The 16,020-nt window shown below is 41.0% G+C and overlaps 1 protein-coding gene across 4 annotated transcripts in view; it reads right to left on the bottom strand.

Moving 5' to 3' along the window:
* The window catches only part of RIMBP2 (RIMS binding protein 2), a 475,720-nt gene that overhangs the window by 80,085 nt on the left and 379,615 nt on the right, over positions 1–16,020 (bottom strand). For all 4 annotated transcript variants that reach the window (XM_072600737.1, XM_072600735.1, XM_072600738.1 and 1 more), the window contains one exon: positions 7,005–7,209. In XM_072600737.1, the coding sequence (XP_072456838.1) occupies positions 7,005–7,209 (205 nt within the window). The remainder of the gene's footprint in view (positions 1–7,004; positions 7,210–16,020) is intronic.

Below are 16,020 nucleotides of genomic sequence, written 5' to 3' on the forward strand. Positions count from 1 at the left end.
TCTTAGGACAGTGCTGAGTATTATAGTAGACATTTAATAAATGTTTAAGGACTGACAGACTGGGCCTCAGTTTCCTCACCTTTAAAATGAGAGGCTTGGACTGACTCTTTTAATAAGGCAATCAGGATTAAGTGATTTTGCCCAGGATCACACAGCTAGTGAGTGTCTAGATTTGAACTCAGGTCTTCCTGGCTCCAGGGCAGGTGCTCTATCCAATGTACCACCTAACTGCCCCAAGAGGGAGTTTTCTCAATGGAAGTTTCATATATTGATAAAATTCAGATTTAAGAAAATATTTAGGGCACTATGCTTGGCACTGGAGGATACAAAAGTGCTTATGGTCTTCTAGGAAAATATAACAGATCACCAGGTAAGTGTATATAAGATAATTTGAAGAAGGGGAGAGTACTAAGAAACAGGTTGATCAAGAAATACTGTGGGTAGGGGGTGCATCTGTGGTGAGCCTTTAAGGATGCTAAGAGTTAAAAGGAAAAGACAGAGAGCATTCTAGGATGAGCTGTTGTGTGTTGGGGTGCACCACTGGTACAAAGGCCCAGGGGCTGGAGGTGGGAGGCTGAGTTCAAAGAACTAACTTGGCTGAAACATAACAGTTCTGGAAGGGTAATTATTATATAATGATGCTCAAAACAGTAGGTTAGAGGCAGACAGAGAAAGACTGTAAATATCAAACCAAGTTCTATTCTAGGGTCCTCTCAATTGTCCTGATCAGCATTGCTATTTATTATTCATTCCATGCAACTTCTCCCAGGCTGTGCCTCATGGCATCCATTCTACCCTCCTCCAAGGCTGCAGTGGCCTCCTCCTGCCTTCTGCCTGCATGCTGCGTGGCTAGTGCCACTCCAGCTTCCTCATCTGGGGATATCTCAGCCTGAGTCCTGTTACTCTGAATGTCAATAAAACAGATGCTGGATCATCAATTTTTCTTATTCAGGACCATAGACTTGAACCTTAGAGATTGTTCAGACCAACAGCTTTTTCATTTTTTATAGAGGCAAAGTTTGATGTCGAAACTAGAGTGTTAACTTCTGACTCAGGAGTGAAAGGAAAGAAGAAGGGAGAGAGAGAAGGAAGGAAAGAGGGAGGGAGGGAAGAAAGAAAAATAGAAGGAAGGAAAGAAGGGAGAAAGGAGGGAGGAAGGGAAGGAGGAAGGCAGTTGGAGAGAGGGGGAGGAAAGAAGGAAGAAGGAAGGGAAAGAAAGAAAAATGGAAGAAGTCAGGGAGGGAGGGGAGGAAGGAGGAAGGAGGAAGGAAGATTTATTTAGCTAAACACTTTACAAATATTTCCATTTCATCCTCACAACAACCCTGGGAGGGAAGTACTTAAAGACTCTGAACTAGGAGGAATGTTTGAGGTCATCAAGTCCAATTGCCTCAGTTTTACAGATGTGGAAACTGAGCCTCAGAGACATTAAGTGATTTACCTAGGGTCACACAGCTAGTAAATGTCTCAGCTTATAGAGACCTGGAGTGCACCTTGGGACAAGTTAAGTGACTTGCCTGGGGTGTCACAGCCAGTATGTGTCAGAGGCAGTACCTGAACCCAGGTCTTCCAGCCTCTGAGTTCAGTTCTCTCTCTACTGTGTCATAATGCCTCTTACAAGGCACTTATGAGAATAAAGTGTACAATGTACTTTGCAAACCTTAAAATACTATGTAATTGTCAGCGACTATTAGTTGGATTTTTTCAACAGATGAGGAAGCTGAGGTTCATAGAGGTTAAGTGATTGTCCTTGATTCCACATCCAGTGGTTTCTCCCCACTCCTGGGCTCCCCCTCCACTGGGATATATGAGATTCTGTCCTTTGTTTAAACAGGTTAAACCATTTCACAAGGCAGAAAAGCAATTAATCTACACAGGAAGTGTTTGTTGTGAATGTCTATGTGGCCAGAGCTCAGATCCTGCTGGGTTTCCCAACAGGGAGACCTGCACAATCATAAAACCTTGAGAACTGGCCTTCTTTGTAGAGAGGATATTTTAAAAGATTTGCTTTGCGAAACTGTTATTAAAAATATATGTACTTCAATATTGCTTTGACCAGAGTGATAGTACTTCTAGACTCTACTAAGCATCTTTTAACTTTTTAAAGGGGCTCCCAAGCAGCTATTGCGAAGGACTCATTGATTTGTCCCTGCTGCAAGATTGATAAATCAGAAGTGTCCCAGTGTATGGCATCCTTCCAGGAAGCCCAGTGGCCTGGCACAAATCACCACTGGGTCCTCCTCCTACAAGAAGAAATGCCAGAGGAATTCATTGGTCTACAAATACTACCTACTTCATCTTTAGATACTTGGAATAGTAAATGGAACCTGGCATCAGAGGGATCAGAAAGGAGGCAGCTTGGGGCAATAGAAAGAGCTCTGGCTTTCTAGTCAGAGGACCTGGATTTAAATTCTGCTTCTCATGGTTACTACCTGCGTAAACTTAGGAAAGTCCTTTAACTTCCTGGGTCCATCCATTAGTGTGTAAACTCCTTGAGGGCAGGTTTGTTTCTTTTTATCTCTCCAGTACTTAGCACAGTACCTGGTGCTTAGTAGGTGTTTAATAAATGTTTATTGATTGATCTGTAAAATGAGGTTGGGCTAAATGGTCTCTAAGGTCCCTTCTGGCTCTGGATCTATGAACCAATTACTCTGAGCCCTATTGTGACCTCAGACCTCTACCGCGACTGTGACGCCAGTGAAGCATTTTGTAAACCTCCCACCCCTTCCTTTCCCACAGGCATCCACATCTGAGTCCAAGTCCTTCCTATTACGGAGGAAAACACTTACAAAGCTCATTCACACTGACCTGTGAAAGACTGAGTATAGTACCCCATCTCTCTCAGGGGAGTTTGCATTTTAAAAGTAGAGTCTTAAGGAAATCAATACAGAATCCAAGGGAATTTACACATAATAGGGACACCTTGGGCAGCACCAGGAGATATATTTTTACTCAGAGGACTTGCTGGTGCTTCTCCAATTGATTTATCAATTGATCAACAGGTATAGAGGCAGAGGAGCTGGGTTCAAAAGCTGTTCCTGATACTTACTAGTTCTGTGACCTTGGGCAGGTTATTTAACCACCCTTGGTCTCACTCTATGCATCTATAAAATGAGCGGTTTGGACCAGATGGGCTCTGAGGTCTGGTTCGTGGTGCAATCAGGAGTTTTGCTGGCCACTGGTGGACACCTCTGATGAAAGTCACATCCAACATACCTCTAGGTAAAAACCTCACAGAGTCATGGAACGTCAGTGCATGAGAGGATCTCATTGGATGTCTAGCTCAAGAGGTTGTGCAATCTCTTCTTGAAGACCTCAAATAATGGAGATTTCTCCATATTCCCCTTCCCCCACATGGTTTCTGTCCCTCTGACTCTCTCCATCCATCCTTTCACAGATATAGACTTGGAGCTAGAAGGGACCAGAGGTCATCTACACTAATCCACTATTTAACTCACCTAAGTTAACATATATAAAGTGCTTTGCAAACATTAAAGTGCTATGTGAATATTATTGTTATATGGTATATGGTATTAGTGTAATTATTAGTTTACAAATAAGTAAACAAGTCCATAAGGATGAAGTGACTTACCCAATAAATGCCAGTAAATGGTAGATTCAGGATTTGAAACCTAGTCCTTTGTTTCTATATCTAGCATCTTTCCTTTATGAATATATCATCCTGTTCCTAGCCATGGTCATCATCTCTTAAATGTTCTCTAGCTTATATTGACAATTTCCCCAGAAAAATATTGTGCCCAAAACTGTATGTAATAGCCCAGATGTGGTCTGACCAAGGAAGAGTGTAATTGAGACTACTGCCTCTTTTCCTTCTGAAAACTATACCTTCTTAATGCTGCCTATAATCTCATTAGCATTTTTACTGCTACTTCACATTATTGAACAATACTGAACTTGCAGTTCAACCCAGATCTTTTTCAAATGAACTATTATCTAACTGTATCTCCTCTATTTGGTAGTTAGGAAATTGACTTTTTGAACCCAAGCATAAGACTTTACATTTTAACTCAAATTTAATCTTAACTTGATTCCGCCCACTGTTGCAATTAAATATCAGCCCTGTAAAGCCCATGGATGAGACTGTAATGTGGTAAGGATATATTTGAGAGTGTCCTGGAAAGACAGAACTCATAAACACATACAATGGCCACCACTGTCACTTTAAGAGCAAGATGGTGTAGGGATGACGAGCTGACCTCGTAATCAGGAGGACCTGGGAGATAAAGTTCTACCTTTGACACATACTGTCTGTATAATTGTGGGTAAGTCATCTAACTTCTCATTGTCCCAGGCAATTTCCTAAGTTCATGAGATACAGAAGAGGTGCTGATCTGAACTGGACATTTCCCATGACCTCCTGGTTGGCTTCCTTACCTCAAGTGTGTCCTCTCCCATGTCCTTCCTCCACACATGGTTGCCAAATGAATATTCCTAAGTCACAGGTCCAACCTTCTTATTTCCTTGCTCAAAAGGGTCACATGGATGACTCCCTACTCCCTTTTGGATAACATATGAACTTATTTGGCATTTAAAGCCTTTCACAATCTGGCTCTGTTCTACCTCGGCAGGCTTCTTACATGTTACTAGATATCTACATTTCAGCCAAACTGGATTGCTTGCTACTCGAGGGCATGGTCTCTTTCTCCCAACTCTGTGGCTTTGTACAATCTTTCTCCCATGCCGAGAATGCGCTCCGTGGTCCCCTGTCTTTGATAACCCCCGCTTTCTTCAATGCTCAGTTTATGTACCACCTCCTACGCAAAGCCTTTCCTGTTTCCCTCAGTGACTAGTCCCCCACTTCTAATTACTTTGTTACTTACTTTGTGCATATTTTATATTTTTAATTTATGTTCACACTGTTTTCCCTAAAAGAATATAAGTCCCATTTTGTTGTTTCTGCATCCTCAGAACCCTAGGACCTTGTTCCTCTTGAGTTATTTTTCAGTCGTGTCTGACTCTCCATGACCCCATCTGGGATTTTCTTAGCAAAGATACTGAAGTGATTTGCCATTTCCTTCTCCAGTTCATTTGACAGATGAGGAAACTGAGGCAACCAGTATTAAGTGACTTGCCCAAGGTCACACAACTAGCAGGTGTCTGAGGCCAGATTTGAATTCAGACGATAAGTCTTCTTGACCCCAGGCCCAGCACTCTATCCACTAGATTCCTAGCTTTCCCCATTTAGGGGCTTAGAGGTAATCTAGTTCAGAGGTAACATTCTCAAGCATAGAGTCAGATTAAAATGTAATTGGAAATATTGGACAAAATAAATAAAAAATACAAAAAAACATAGCTCATGTTCATATGTGCTTTTCTAAGTCAACATGCACTCCCTGAGATTCTTGTGTGTGGTTTTTCTATTTGAGTCTGACACCGCTGATCTTGGTCAATTCTCACATTTTTCAGACCAGGAAATTGAGACACAGAGAAGTAACAGAAGTGGCCTGAATTCACACAGAAGAGAAAGAGATGGAATTCAAACTCTGGTCCTCTGATGGCAAATCCAGGCTTCTTCCCATTGCTTCAGAAATTTAACCCATGTATCCAAAGAAGTCAATGTAGTAGCATTCTTCTGTCTGTTTAATTGAATTTATTTTAATTATTTTTTTCTTTTCTATTTTTCTACTTTTTTTTTAATATCACTAACTACCCAGTTGATTTAAGGACATATTTCCTGCTGCTTGCCTCTAGCACTAAAATTGTTTGCTATGTTTACTGTTCCTAGGGCATCGCAGTAGGAGGACCCCCTAACTAGTCTATGAACCAATAGAGGGTACTGATCCCCCCACCCCCAACAAGGAACCAAGAAAGATCTGCTAGATCTACCCTGGACCAGGAAAAACCTAGATTGTGTTTGATACATCATAGGATCATAGATTTAGAACTAGAAGGAAGACAAGTCGATATTGAGTCCAATCCTCTCACCCCCATTTTACAGATGAGAAAAATGTGCACAGAGAAGGTAGATGAATTATTCAAGACTTGACAGCTGGACAATGTTCAAGGCAGGACTTGAAACCAGATCTTTCTGGATACAAGTCTACTGCATTAGACACTATAGCATGCTATGTCTCTCTCTTTTGCTATTTTTGTTTCAAAGATTAGGCTTTAGTACTTAGCTTTTCTAGATTAGAAAAGGATCAGTTTCTAAAGGCAATGAAATCTAGGGACTCTGGTCTTGCTCCATTTAATTTTGTGTGCATCACGGGCCCCAAACTGCTCTGAGTGTTGCCTAGACTTGCAGAGCTCCTCCCTCTCATCCCTCGAGTTTCCTTGAATAAACCCTGTGATGTTTTCGCTTGTGATCAGGTTCCCACCTCATACAGCTAACACGAAGCTCAGTTGCTGTCACCATGGTGTTTTCCAAGCAGAAATTTCATGGCTAAGATAGAACTTCATCACCACTTTCCTAAGCACTGGTTTTTTCCAAATCAAAGTAGCTCTGACACCTTTGTGGCGATTGTCATCACTGGTGAATTATGGTGATGCCCTCACATATGAATTCCTAAGAGAAGTAGTTATGATTCCTCCCCCAACACAGATGGCAATGATGACTCTGAGTGTAGTGGTATCAAACTCAAATGAGGCCATGAAACCAGACATAAGGATCCCTGTGGGCTGCAGATTGACTCAGAAAACCACATAATCGCATTCTCTATGGTTTTTAAATTTTTATTTATTTTGTAAAATATTTCCCAATTATATTTTAATCTGGTATAGTGCTGGGGTGTGTTGTGGGCCTCATGTAGCCAACATTTTTGACACTTCTGACTTAGTCCACAAGTACTCTGCAGCTGTCCCTGTCCGAGGTACAGGGAATCAACCAGGGTCCCATAGTTAATCACTGTCAGAGGTGGGATGTGAACTGAGGTCTTCCTGACTCCAACTCCAATACTTTCTGACTTCAAGTCTTTTCCTCTCCTGAGATTACCTCAGTACCTACCAGGGGAAATTGAGTTAGGAAGAGGTTTCTGATCTCTTACCTTTGCCAAAGGAGGTGGCTATTCCATTCATAAAGTGGGTGAAAGGCTTGTTAGGGGAGCCCGGGATATCCAAAGACACCACAGAGTTACTGCTCAACAGATCAATCTTCCCCGCCTGCTTCCGAAACTTCTCCAGCTCCCTAGACAGGAGGTTGAACTGCTCACTTTGGATCCGACATTTCTCTTCCAGCTCTCGAACCTTGGACTGCACAACAGGGGCATGGAGATAGGGTCAGTGGGGAGGCAGGCCCCCCAGAGTGGGCTGGTATGGCAGGAGACTGGCTCCTGGTTTGTGGAGTGAAGAAAGGGAAGAGTGGGTGAAAGAAATTCAGGCTATGTGAGGCCCACACAGACTGCCAGCTGAGTCACTGGCCCAGTTCCATCCCATATTAACGTATAAAATCATAGGTACCAAACTGTCTGGCAAGCATTAGGAAGATATTGCTCAGGATTTCTGGGCAGCCTGAGTCTTTTGGGAGTGGGAGGAGTCAGCTTCTGTCTCTGGAAGTTTGATTTGAAGGCATTAGTCCGGGATGTAGGAGGAATTAGGTGGAGTTGTTCATTGGCTATCATCCATTAGACGTACCTAAGAAAATAGCGTTTTTCACCAGGGGGAAGTTAATCTTGGTCTGTCTCCACCAGGGTCAAGTGTACAATGTCAAGCTCTCATAGCCCTTGTATATGTTGTCTCTCCTGAGAGAGTAAGGATTGTCCCATTCTTTGTATGTGCATCTCCAGAGTCTATCAGAGTGCATGGCACATAGTAGGTGATTAATGCTTATTGAACAATTGATTGTTCTGGTGAATATGGTTAGGACAAGGGCAACTGGCAGGAAGGGTCTTTACTCTAGATAAAATTAGGAAGGACAAGTTCAATCAATCGGCCCATCAATAAACATTGATTGGTTACCTACTATGCACCAGCCACTGGGCTAAGTGCTGGAGATAGAGACAAAGACAAAAGAATTCCTGTTTTCAAAGAGCTTACATTTTAGGATGAGGAGATGACATGATAACATATATATCAATATATGCAAAATAAATACATTCAGCTTGGGAGTAGGGGTAAGGAGGGAGAATCAAGGAAGACCTCATGTAGAAGAAGGTAGTGTTTGAGCTGAACTTTGAAGAAAAACTCAAGAAGACTTCGGCTAGACCCTTCTATCTCCTCTTTCCTCTCCGTCCCTGTTTGCTCCCGTCTGTCCACCCCTACCCAACAAAGCAGACCTCAGCATGAGAGAGTGTAAGTCATGCCATGCCACTTCCCAAGGTCCTTAGCCTCTTCATCTCCCATCGTGACACATGGGGCTACGAGCTTCCCTTGGAAGGCTAGCTGGGTGATCTTGGGCAATCTTGCCCTCAGGTCTCTGAGCCCCAGTTTCTTCATCTGATAAATGTGGATAAAAACAGTCCCTGCCCTCCCTGTCCTGTCTACCTTAAAACATTATAGCGTGCATGTTCAGGATACTTACTGGATGGAGCAGAGTAGAAAAACCTTGTGTTTGAGTTTCACTCATAATACATAACATCCTAAAAGTCTTAGGGTTATTTAAAGCATTAATACCTAAAATAGTTATTAAGTAATTATTTAAGGGAGGGGAGGGACAGGTATAGGCATTTATGTAGCATCTACTGTGTGCCAGAAATTGTGCTAAGCCCTTTTAAAAAATATCTCATTTGATCTTCACAGGAATCTTGGGAGTTAGGCGTTGTTATTATCCCCATTTTACAGAGGAGGAAACTGAAGCAAACAAGAGTTTAAGTGACTTGTCCAAAGTCACACAACTGATTAAGTATCTGAAACCAGATTTGAACTCAGGTCATCCTGACCTGAAAAAATTAATTAATTAATTTCTGACAAATAAATAAGTTAGTGGATTTCCGGACTTGCTAAAACATTTAAAAATATTTATTTGTTATTAATTTAATTATTATTTATTTCTGACTTGAGGCCCAACACTCTCTCCACTGTACCACATATTTAATTAATTCAATGATCTTAGGTGAGTTTCTCTGACAGTGAGTTTCTCCATCTGATCAATGAACATAAAAACATTTGTCTGCCTAATCCTGCTCTGCCAACTCTGTGGGATTGTTCCAAAAATCAAACGAGTTCCTCTATGGAAAGGCGCTTTGTGAACTATAAGATGCTATTATACACCTTTAAAGATTATTAATAACGATCATCATTTATAATTCAACCCACAAATAATGATTCACATTTGTAAGATGCTTTAATGTCTGAAAAGCACTTTACAGCATTGTTTTATTCTATCCTTCTTAAATCCTTGCGAGGAAGGTAATATGATTATCCCCATTTCACAAGTGAAGAACTAAACATTGATTAAGCTCCTAATGCATGCAGAGTCTTGTGCTAGGGGACAAAGATTTAAATAATCTCATAACTGATACTATAGAATAAAAGGGTTTGTTCTTATTCAAGAAATTTCAGGAAGAAGGTGGCAGAAGATCCTGTCAGGGGAGGGAGCATAACCAGTTCCCTTGAAATCATGTACTACATAGAAAATCACTAATAATATCTAAGGTTAGATTTGAACTCAGGTCTTCCTGACTCCAGGCCCAGCACTCTATCCATTGCATTTAACATAAAACCTGCTCAGTCCCACATCATTTTATTACAGGGTCTCAGAGTGGAAAGGGATCTCAGTGACTATTTAATCCAACCCATCCCTGAACAAGAATCCCATCTACAATACCTCTGACATGCAGTCATCCAGGTTTTGCTTGAAGTCCTCCAGGGACAGGAATCCACTATCTCCTCTATACTCAGCTGATCTGGATTCTTTGCCTCATGGGACTTCCTTTGGTAAAGCCAACGACTGATATGAACTCTGTACTCCAATCTGATTCAAAGTTCTGGTATTTTAAAATGACGGTCAGTCTTCCTCCCTCCCCCACAGGCAGTAAGCCTGCTGATTTCCCTGGTACAGAATGAAGCGCTATTTGTTTCTGTGAATACAGCTTTCTAAAAATAAGTCTAATGAATTCCAAACCTATAATTAATCTCTTCAATTCATAAAATATCAGTAAGTTTATTCCTGCTCAGAAAAAAACAAACTTGAATGGATTAGGCTGGTGATTTATCCTTCCATGGATGGAACAATCAACAACTGAAACCCACGGACTGCTAAAAAAAATGTCCTTCCAAGAAGATTACCTTTGTCTTCCTTGGCCTGTTCATGTCTAGCTGAGCTCAGTCCCCCAAATTCCTGAATTCACATTGACTCTGTTTCTTCTTAGAATTCCCTGGTACCATTATAGGTTACAGATCATAGAGTCACACAATGTCAGGGTTGAAAGGGACCTCACAGACAACATAAGAATCCTCACTACAATGTATCTAACAAAAGGTCAATCTAGCCTTTGCTTGAAGACCTGTAAAGAGGAGGAGTTCCTTGGCTCCTGAGGGTCAAAGTCAAATCCAAGGTCAAAAAGTAAAGGGCAGTTCCCATACAGTTTTCCATTCAAGGAGAGATAGCATAATGCAGTAGATTTGGGTTTGGTTCTAATCTTGGCTCAGCCACCACCTTTGTGACTTGGGCAAGTCTGTTTCATTTTTCCCATCTGAAGGGGCTAGGCTAAATGATTTCTAAAGGTTTTTTTTAGCTCAAAAACCCAAGATTCTAGATGTTTAAAACATAAAACTTATGGATCTTTCCCATTAGTCTTTATAGAGTCAAGGTCAGTGACTTTGACATAAGAGAATGGGAGTTTTCTCATTCTTGAAACTCCTGGGAAAGAAAGACAGTAGGCTAAATCAAGGTGAAATTAGGACAACAAGGAAAATCTTAGGATGACAGCAAATCCTATTCCCTCATTTTACCAATAAGGAAGCTAAGGTATAGGGACATTAATAGTAGGGAAATTAATCAGATGTAAAGTAGTCCAAAGTCACAAAGGTAGTCATACTTGTCCTACCTATCACAGCAAAACAGAATTTGAACCCAGACCCTCTAGGACCAAGTTGTCCAGGTCTTCTAGGACCCACCTTCCCCTCTACCTACACCACAGCACCTTTTCTCAATGCTGATTACATTTCTACCACCAAGGTTAGACCCAAGGATATATAGGACAGAAGTTAGGCAGGGAAGGGATTATGGTTATTCTTTGTCCCATTTCCAAACAGTTTCTGGTAGGATGATTGACCTCAAAATTCCTCAAAATGCTGAGCAATCAAGGGGCAGGGATGTTAAATGAATTTAACTGGGGCTAATTGCATAATACTAGATATGAGTTACACCATAATAGTTTGTCCCACTGTGGCCTGCACTAGAGGGCCATTGAAGCTACCCTGGCTATACCCCTACCCCCTGGCTCGTGGGGTTTGAGGAAATAGCCTACAATGAGCTCCTCCCATTGAAGAAAAGGAATGCTTAATATAGAGATCATCTACCTATATCTTCTCAGATGTAAATTGATCCTCATTGGGTCTCTGTGGACCCAATTTATGCCTCATTCAGGGAACTCAGATATTTTTATCAATGATTTAGAGAGGGATGTAGATGGCATGTTTACCAAATTTGAAGAAGATATAAACTGAAGAGGAAATTATAACTAACATTTTGAATGATAGTCATAATCCAAAAATACCTCAACAGCCTAAAACATTGGACCAAATTTAATAAGTTGAAATTGAATAGGGATAAATTTAAAATCTTGAAAAAAAATCTTTCCAAGCACAAAGTGAGTAGCATAGCAAAGTTCCTCTAAAAAGATCAATGGTAGAGGAAGCAAAGGATTTAGCGAGCTTCAAATAAAGGTTGATTTTATGCTATAGATCCATATTTGACAAAGTTTAATAGGGACAAATATAATCCAATATTTGGCTAAAAAATCAATTGCATAGGAAATGGAAGGAGGTTCATGTCTGGTCAACAATTCATATGAAAAAGATCTCTGGAGGTTTTAGTATACCACAAGCCCAATATGAATCAAGAGCATGACCCAGCAACCAAAAAAAAATGCTAAAGTGATAGTAGGCTTCATTAAAAAAGAAAAGATCCAGGGAAATGGGGACTATAGTCCCTTTGTAGTCAAGCTTAGTCAGATCATATTTGGAGTGGTGGGCTCACATCTGGGTACCACATTTTAGGGAAAATATTGACAAAATATTGAGAATATCCAGGATGGTAAAGGAACCCAAGTTCAAGTCATTTGGAAAGCCAGGGATGGAAAAGGAAGACTTGGTAGGGAACACAATAGCTATGTTTGGGTACTAAAAGGGTCAGTATGTAGAAGAAAGATGCCTCATTCCATTTGGTTCCAAGAGAACAAAACGTTAGACCTACAATGAGTTACTTGGAGGCAGATTTTGGTTATATATGCACAAAAATGTCCTTACTGAGCTATCCTCAAATGGGAGGTGGTGGGTTTCTTATTATTACTGAAGGTTTTCAAGTGGAAGCCAGAGAGTCATTCATCAGGGATGCTTTAGAAGGGTTTCTCTATTAAAAAAAATGTCAGTGGTTCCCTTGGTTCATTTTCTATTTTCTAGTGTTATACTATCCCCCTTTGTACACTATGTTTCAGTTAAACCAGACAACCTTGCCTCCTGAAAATATGTGGACCTAGAGCATGGACCAAAGTGTACCCAGGAAAGCCAGCACACCCAGGGTCAATCATTACCATAGATTCTTTCTCCTTGTCCTCAAGGTCCATACTGTATGAGGGTCTATGCTTCAGAATATACTCTGTGCTCTCCCATCTCTATACTTTTGCTCATAATGTGCCCTGGGCCTCTACCTGTTGAATTCTTACCCATTTCCTTCTTGAAGGCTCTCCTGTATTCAAAGATTAGTGATGACTTCCCCACTTAGAGTACACATACTTCTTTCTTTGTACCTCTCTAATGCATTTAACCAATAATGCTTGTTTCTTAGTTTCTTACTAGACTATGATGTCCCTGAGAGCAGAGAATGTCTTATTTATTGTGTCTCACTCAGAAGCTCAGGACTCTTTGCTCACAGTGGGTATTCAACAGATATTTATAAAGTTTGATTCAACACATGTTCATGAACTACTACTATGTGCAAGATATTTAAAAGTATAGTGTGGTGGCTAGAGTGTTGACCCTGTGTCAAATACAATTTTGTGACTCTCACAATTTACTTAAGCTCTACGAGCCTCAGTTTCTTCATCTGTAAAATAGGAATGATAATGATAGCACCTATCTCACAGGATTTTTGTGAAAATCAAATGGCACAACATAAAATTCTAATTAATATTATTATACTGGCTCTATGGCCCTGGACAAATCCTTTCACTGCGCCCCTCCCAGCACCCTGGGCAACTTTTTAAAACTCTTAAGTTGCAAAAAAAAAACTCAATAAAACAACAAAAAAAATAACAATCTACATTGGTTCCCTTGGCCAGTGAAGTTACAGGTCTTGATAAAAAAAAGAAAAATTGTGAGATATGTTATTAGGTATTGGATGAATAGATGAAAGAAAGAATGAATGATTTTTCAGAAACAGTCAGCTCCTCAAGCAGGTAGAAATGAGACACTTGAGAAATCTGTCTAGTTTTTCAGGGCACTTGGGCATAATTTTTTTCAAGCCCCAACTCCAGCATCTACTCTCTCTCTCTCTTCCCCTAGGCATCACCATCATAGAAAAGAAGGTGAAGAGATCTGGGTGTATCACTATCCCTTCCCCATCACCCCCAGGTAACTCCCTTGCTATTGAGCCCTGATCTGTAGGAGAGTTATCAATGGATCTATAGATTGGTTTTTGTGGCTCAAGCAGTCACACAGTATCATAAATAAACATCTGGAAGAAACCTCGGAGACCAACTAGTCTAACAACTTCCTGTTACGGATGAGGAAACTGAGGTCTAGGGAGATTAAGTGACTTGCTTAAAGTCACACATACAGTAAGTATCAGAAGAATCCAGGTCAGAGGATCCTATATTTAGAACTAGTGTCCAGCTAGTCTGACCCCATCCCACCCCTGACTTTACAACTGAGGAAACAGTCCCAGAGAGGTAATGATATACCCAAGGATACACAGGGAGTGTTAGGGAAGAGATTTGAACCCAACAAATCCATTCCTCTTGCCACTATAAAACTTCCTATTGCCTGATACTATTTGGGGATGGGGAGGGCACTAGCCACCCAGGGAGGGAATCCCCAGCATGGGACTTTAGGGTCTCCCGGGTCAGCAGCTAGGATTGCTAAGTTTTTGTCTTTTGGAGTTCCAGAATGAAAACCTCCCCAAATGTTGGCAGCCCAGAGGAGGCTTGGATGAATGATGCTCTGGGATATAGCTGAGCTGGAAAGGAGTAAAGAACTGGTCCCTACTAATAAAGGAAAACTGTGCCCCTGAGCCTCCTGCTTCCTCCCTTTTTGTAATCCATGCTCTTCTGCAGCAGGCTGGTTTATTTGCACACCAATATTTATTTTGGGCATTCAGAGGTTTGCCATTTCCCTGGTTCAACTCCTCTGCTGGGTAGGGTGGGACCGTGACTGCATTAACCCTCTGCTGCATTTCTAAATCACTGTTTACACTTGTCCTGATTCTGAGCCACCTGCACCTTTGAAAGTGGCACAGAACCCCAGCTCGGAATCTGCTCTGAGCCGGCAGGCCGCGGGGGCAGCGGGTGGCAGCGGGTGGCAGCATCCCCGTCATCAGGCAGATGAGTTATAATTGGAAGCAACGGTGGAAACTTGCAAATGTGGATGTGGGAATTTAGAAAAATGAGTAAAACAAAACGCAAAATCATGATTTCCAAGAGTCCTTTACTTGGCTTTTTATTTGTCAGACACAGGAAGACTCTTCAAGATGAAACTCTCCAGGGACACAGATATCTATTTCTTTGTTTGGACAGGGACACGTAAATTGCATCCTTGCTAAAATCTGCACATTTGAGTATGTCAGCAATGAAGAAGGCCAATTAATAAATTCATGGGATTAGTGAAGTCACTAATTAGGGTTAATAAGTAAATCCATTAATTAGGGGTTCAGTACTACTGCCTTTTGTGAGGGTTCCGTTTCTAATTCAATGACAATTCTAACGTTTATTTCTTTTATTTAACTTTTTCCATTAGACAGCCTGAGTTCCTTGAGAGAAGGGACAGGTTTTTTGTTAACTTTTAGCCTTTCTTTTTATTCTCAGTGCTTAGCCCAATGTCTGTCACATAGTAGGTCTTTAATAAATACTAGTTAACTGCCTTTGAGCTAATGTCCTCTGCTTTCATTAGTCACTGGTACCAGAAAATGAAAAAAGTATTTGAAGTTAAATATACATGTGTTTGTGTTATAGGTGCAGACCAACATCCTTAGCTGGGCTGAGTCATTTACCAATGCATGACTTGATCTATGAACTTGGAAGTTGGAATGAGCCTTGAATATCATAAGCTTATAGACCTAGAAGGAACCTCAGTGGCCATCTAGTCTATTTTACAAGATGAGGAAACTGAGACCCAGTACAACCTGATCATTTTACAGATGAAGAAACTGGGGCCCAGAAAAGAGAAGTAATTTAGCCCAGACTACACAGAAAACTGGTTGGTGGCTGACCTAGGATGAGAGCCCAAGTCTTGTGACTCCCATTTCCAGGGATCTATATGCGACACCATTGCAATAGTCTCTGATGATCACTGAATTTATAATTTATACCCTTTCAATTGTGGAAGGCCTCCTTTGATTTAAATAGCTATGAAAAGCTTCTAAAGTCATTTCCACAGAACCCTTAGTTGGACCTCAGACTTCTTGCCTTCTGTAGAAGACACTGGAAGAGAATCAGTCACTATGTATATTTTTCATACCATATCTGTCATTTATTCCATAAACATTTATTATTAAGAGTATACTTTGTACAAGAGAATGGCGATACAAAGAAACAGTGAAACTGCCCCTGATCTCAAGGAATCTAAATGCTATTAGAACGAACATCATGTACACACATGCTAAATGTTAAAAAGTATAAAGCAATTTTGCGGGGTGGGAAACCAACAATGAGGGGATCAGGAATCAAGAGGCAGTACTTGAGCTGAGCC

This window comes from Notamacropus eugenii, chromosome 4 (genome assembly GCF_028372415.1).
Source record: "Notamacropus eugenii isolate mMacEug1 chromosome 4, mMacEug1.pri_v2, whole genome shotgun sequence".
NCBI classification, from domain to species: Eukaryota; Metazoa; Chordata; class Mammalia; order Diprotodontia; family Macropodidae; genus Notamacropus; species Notamacropus eugenii.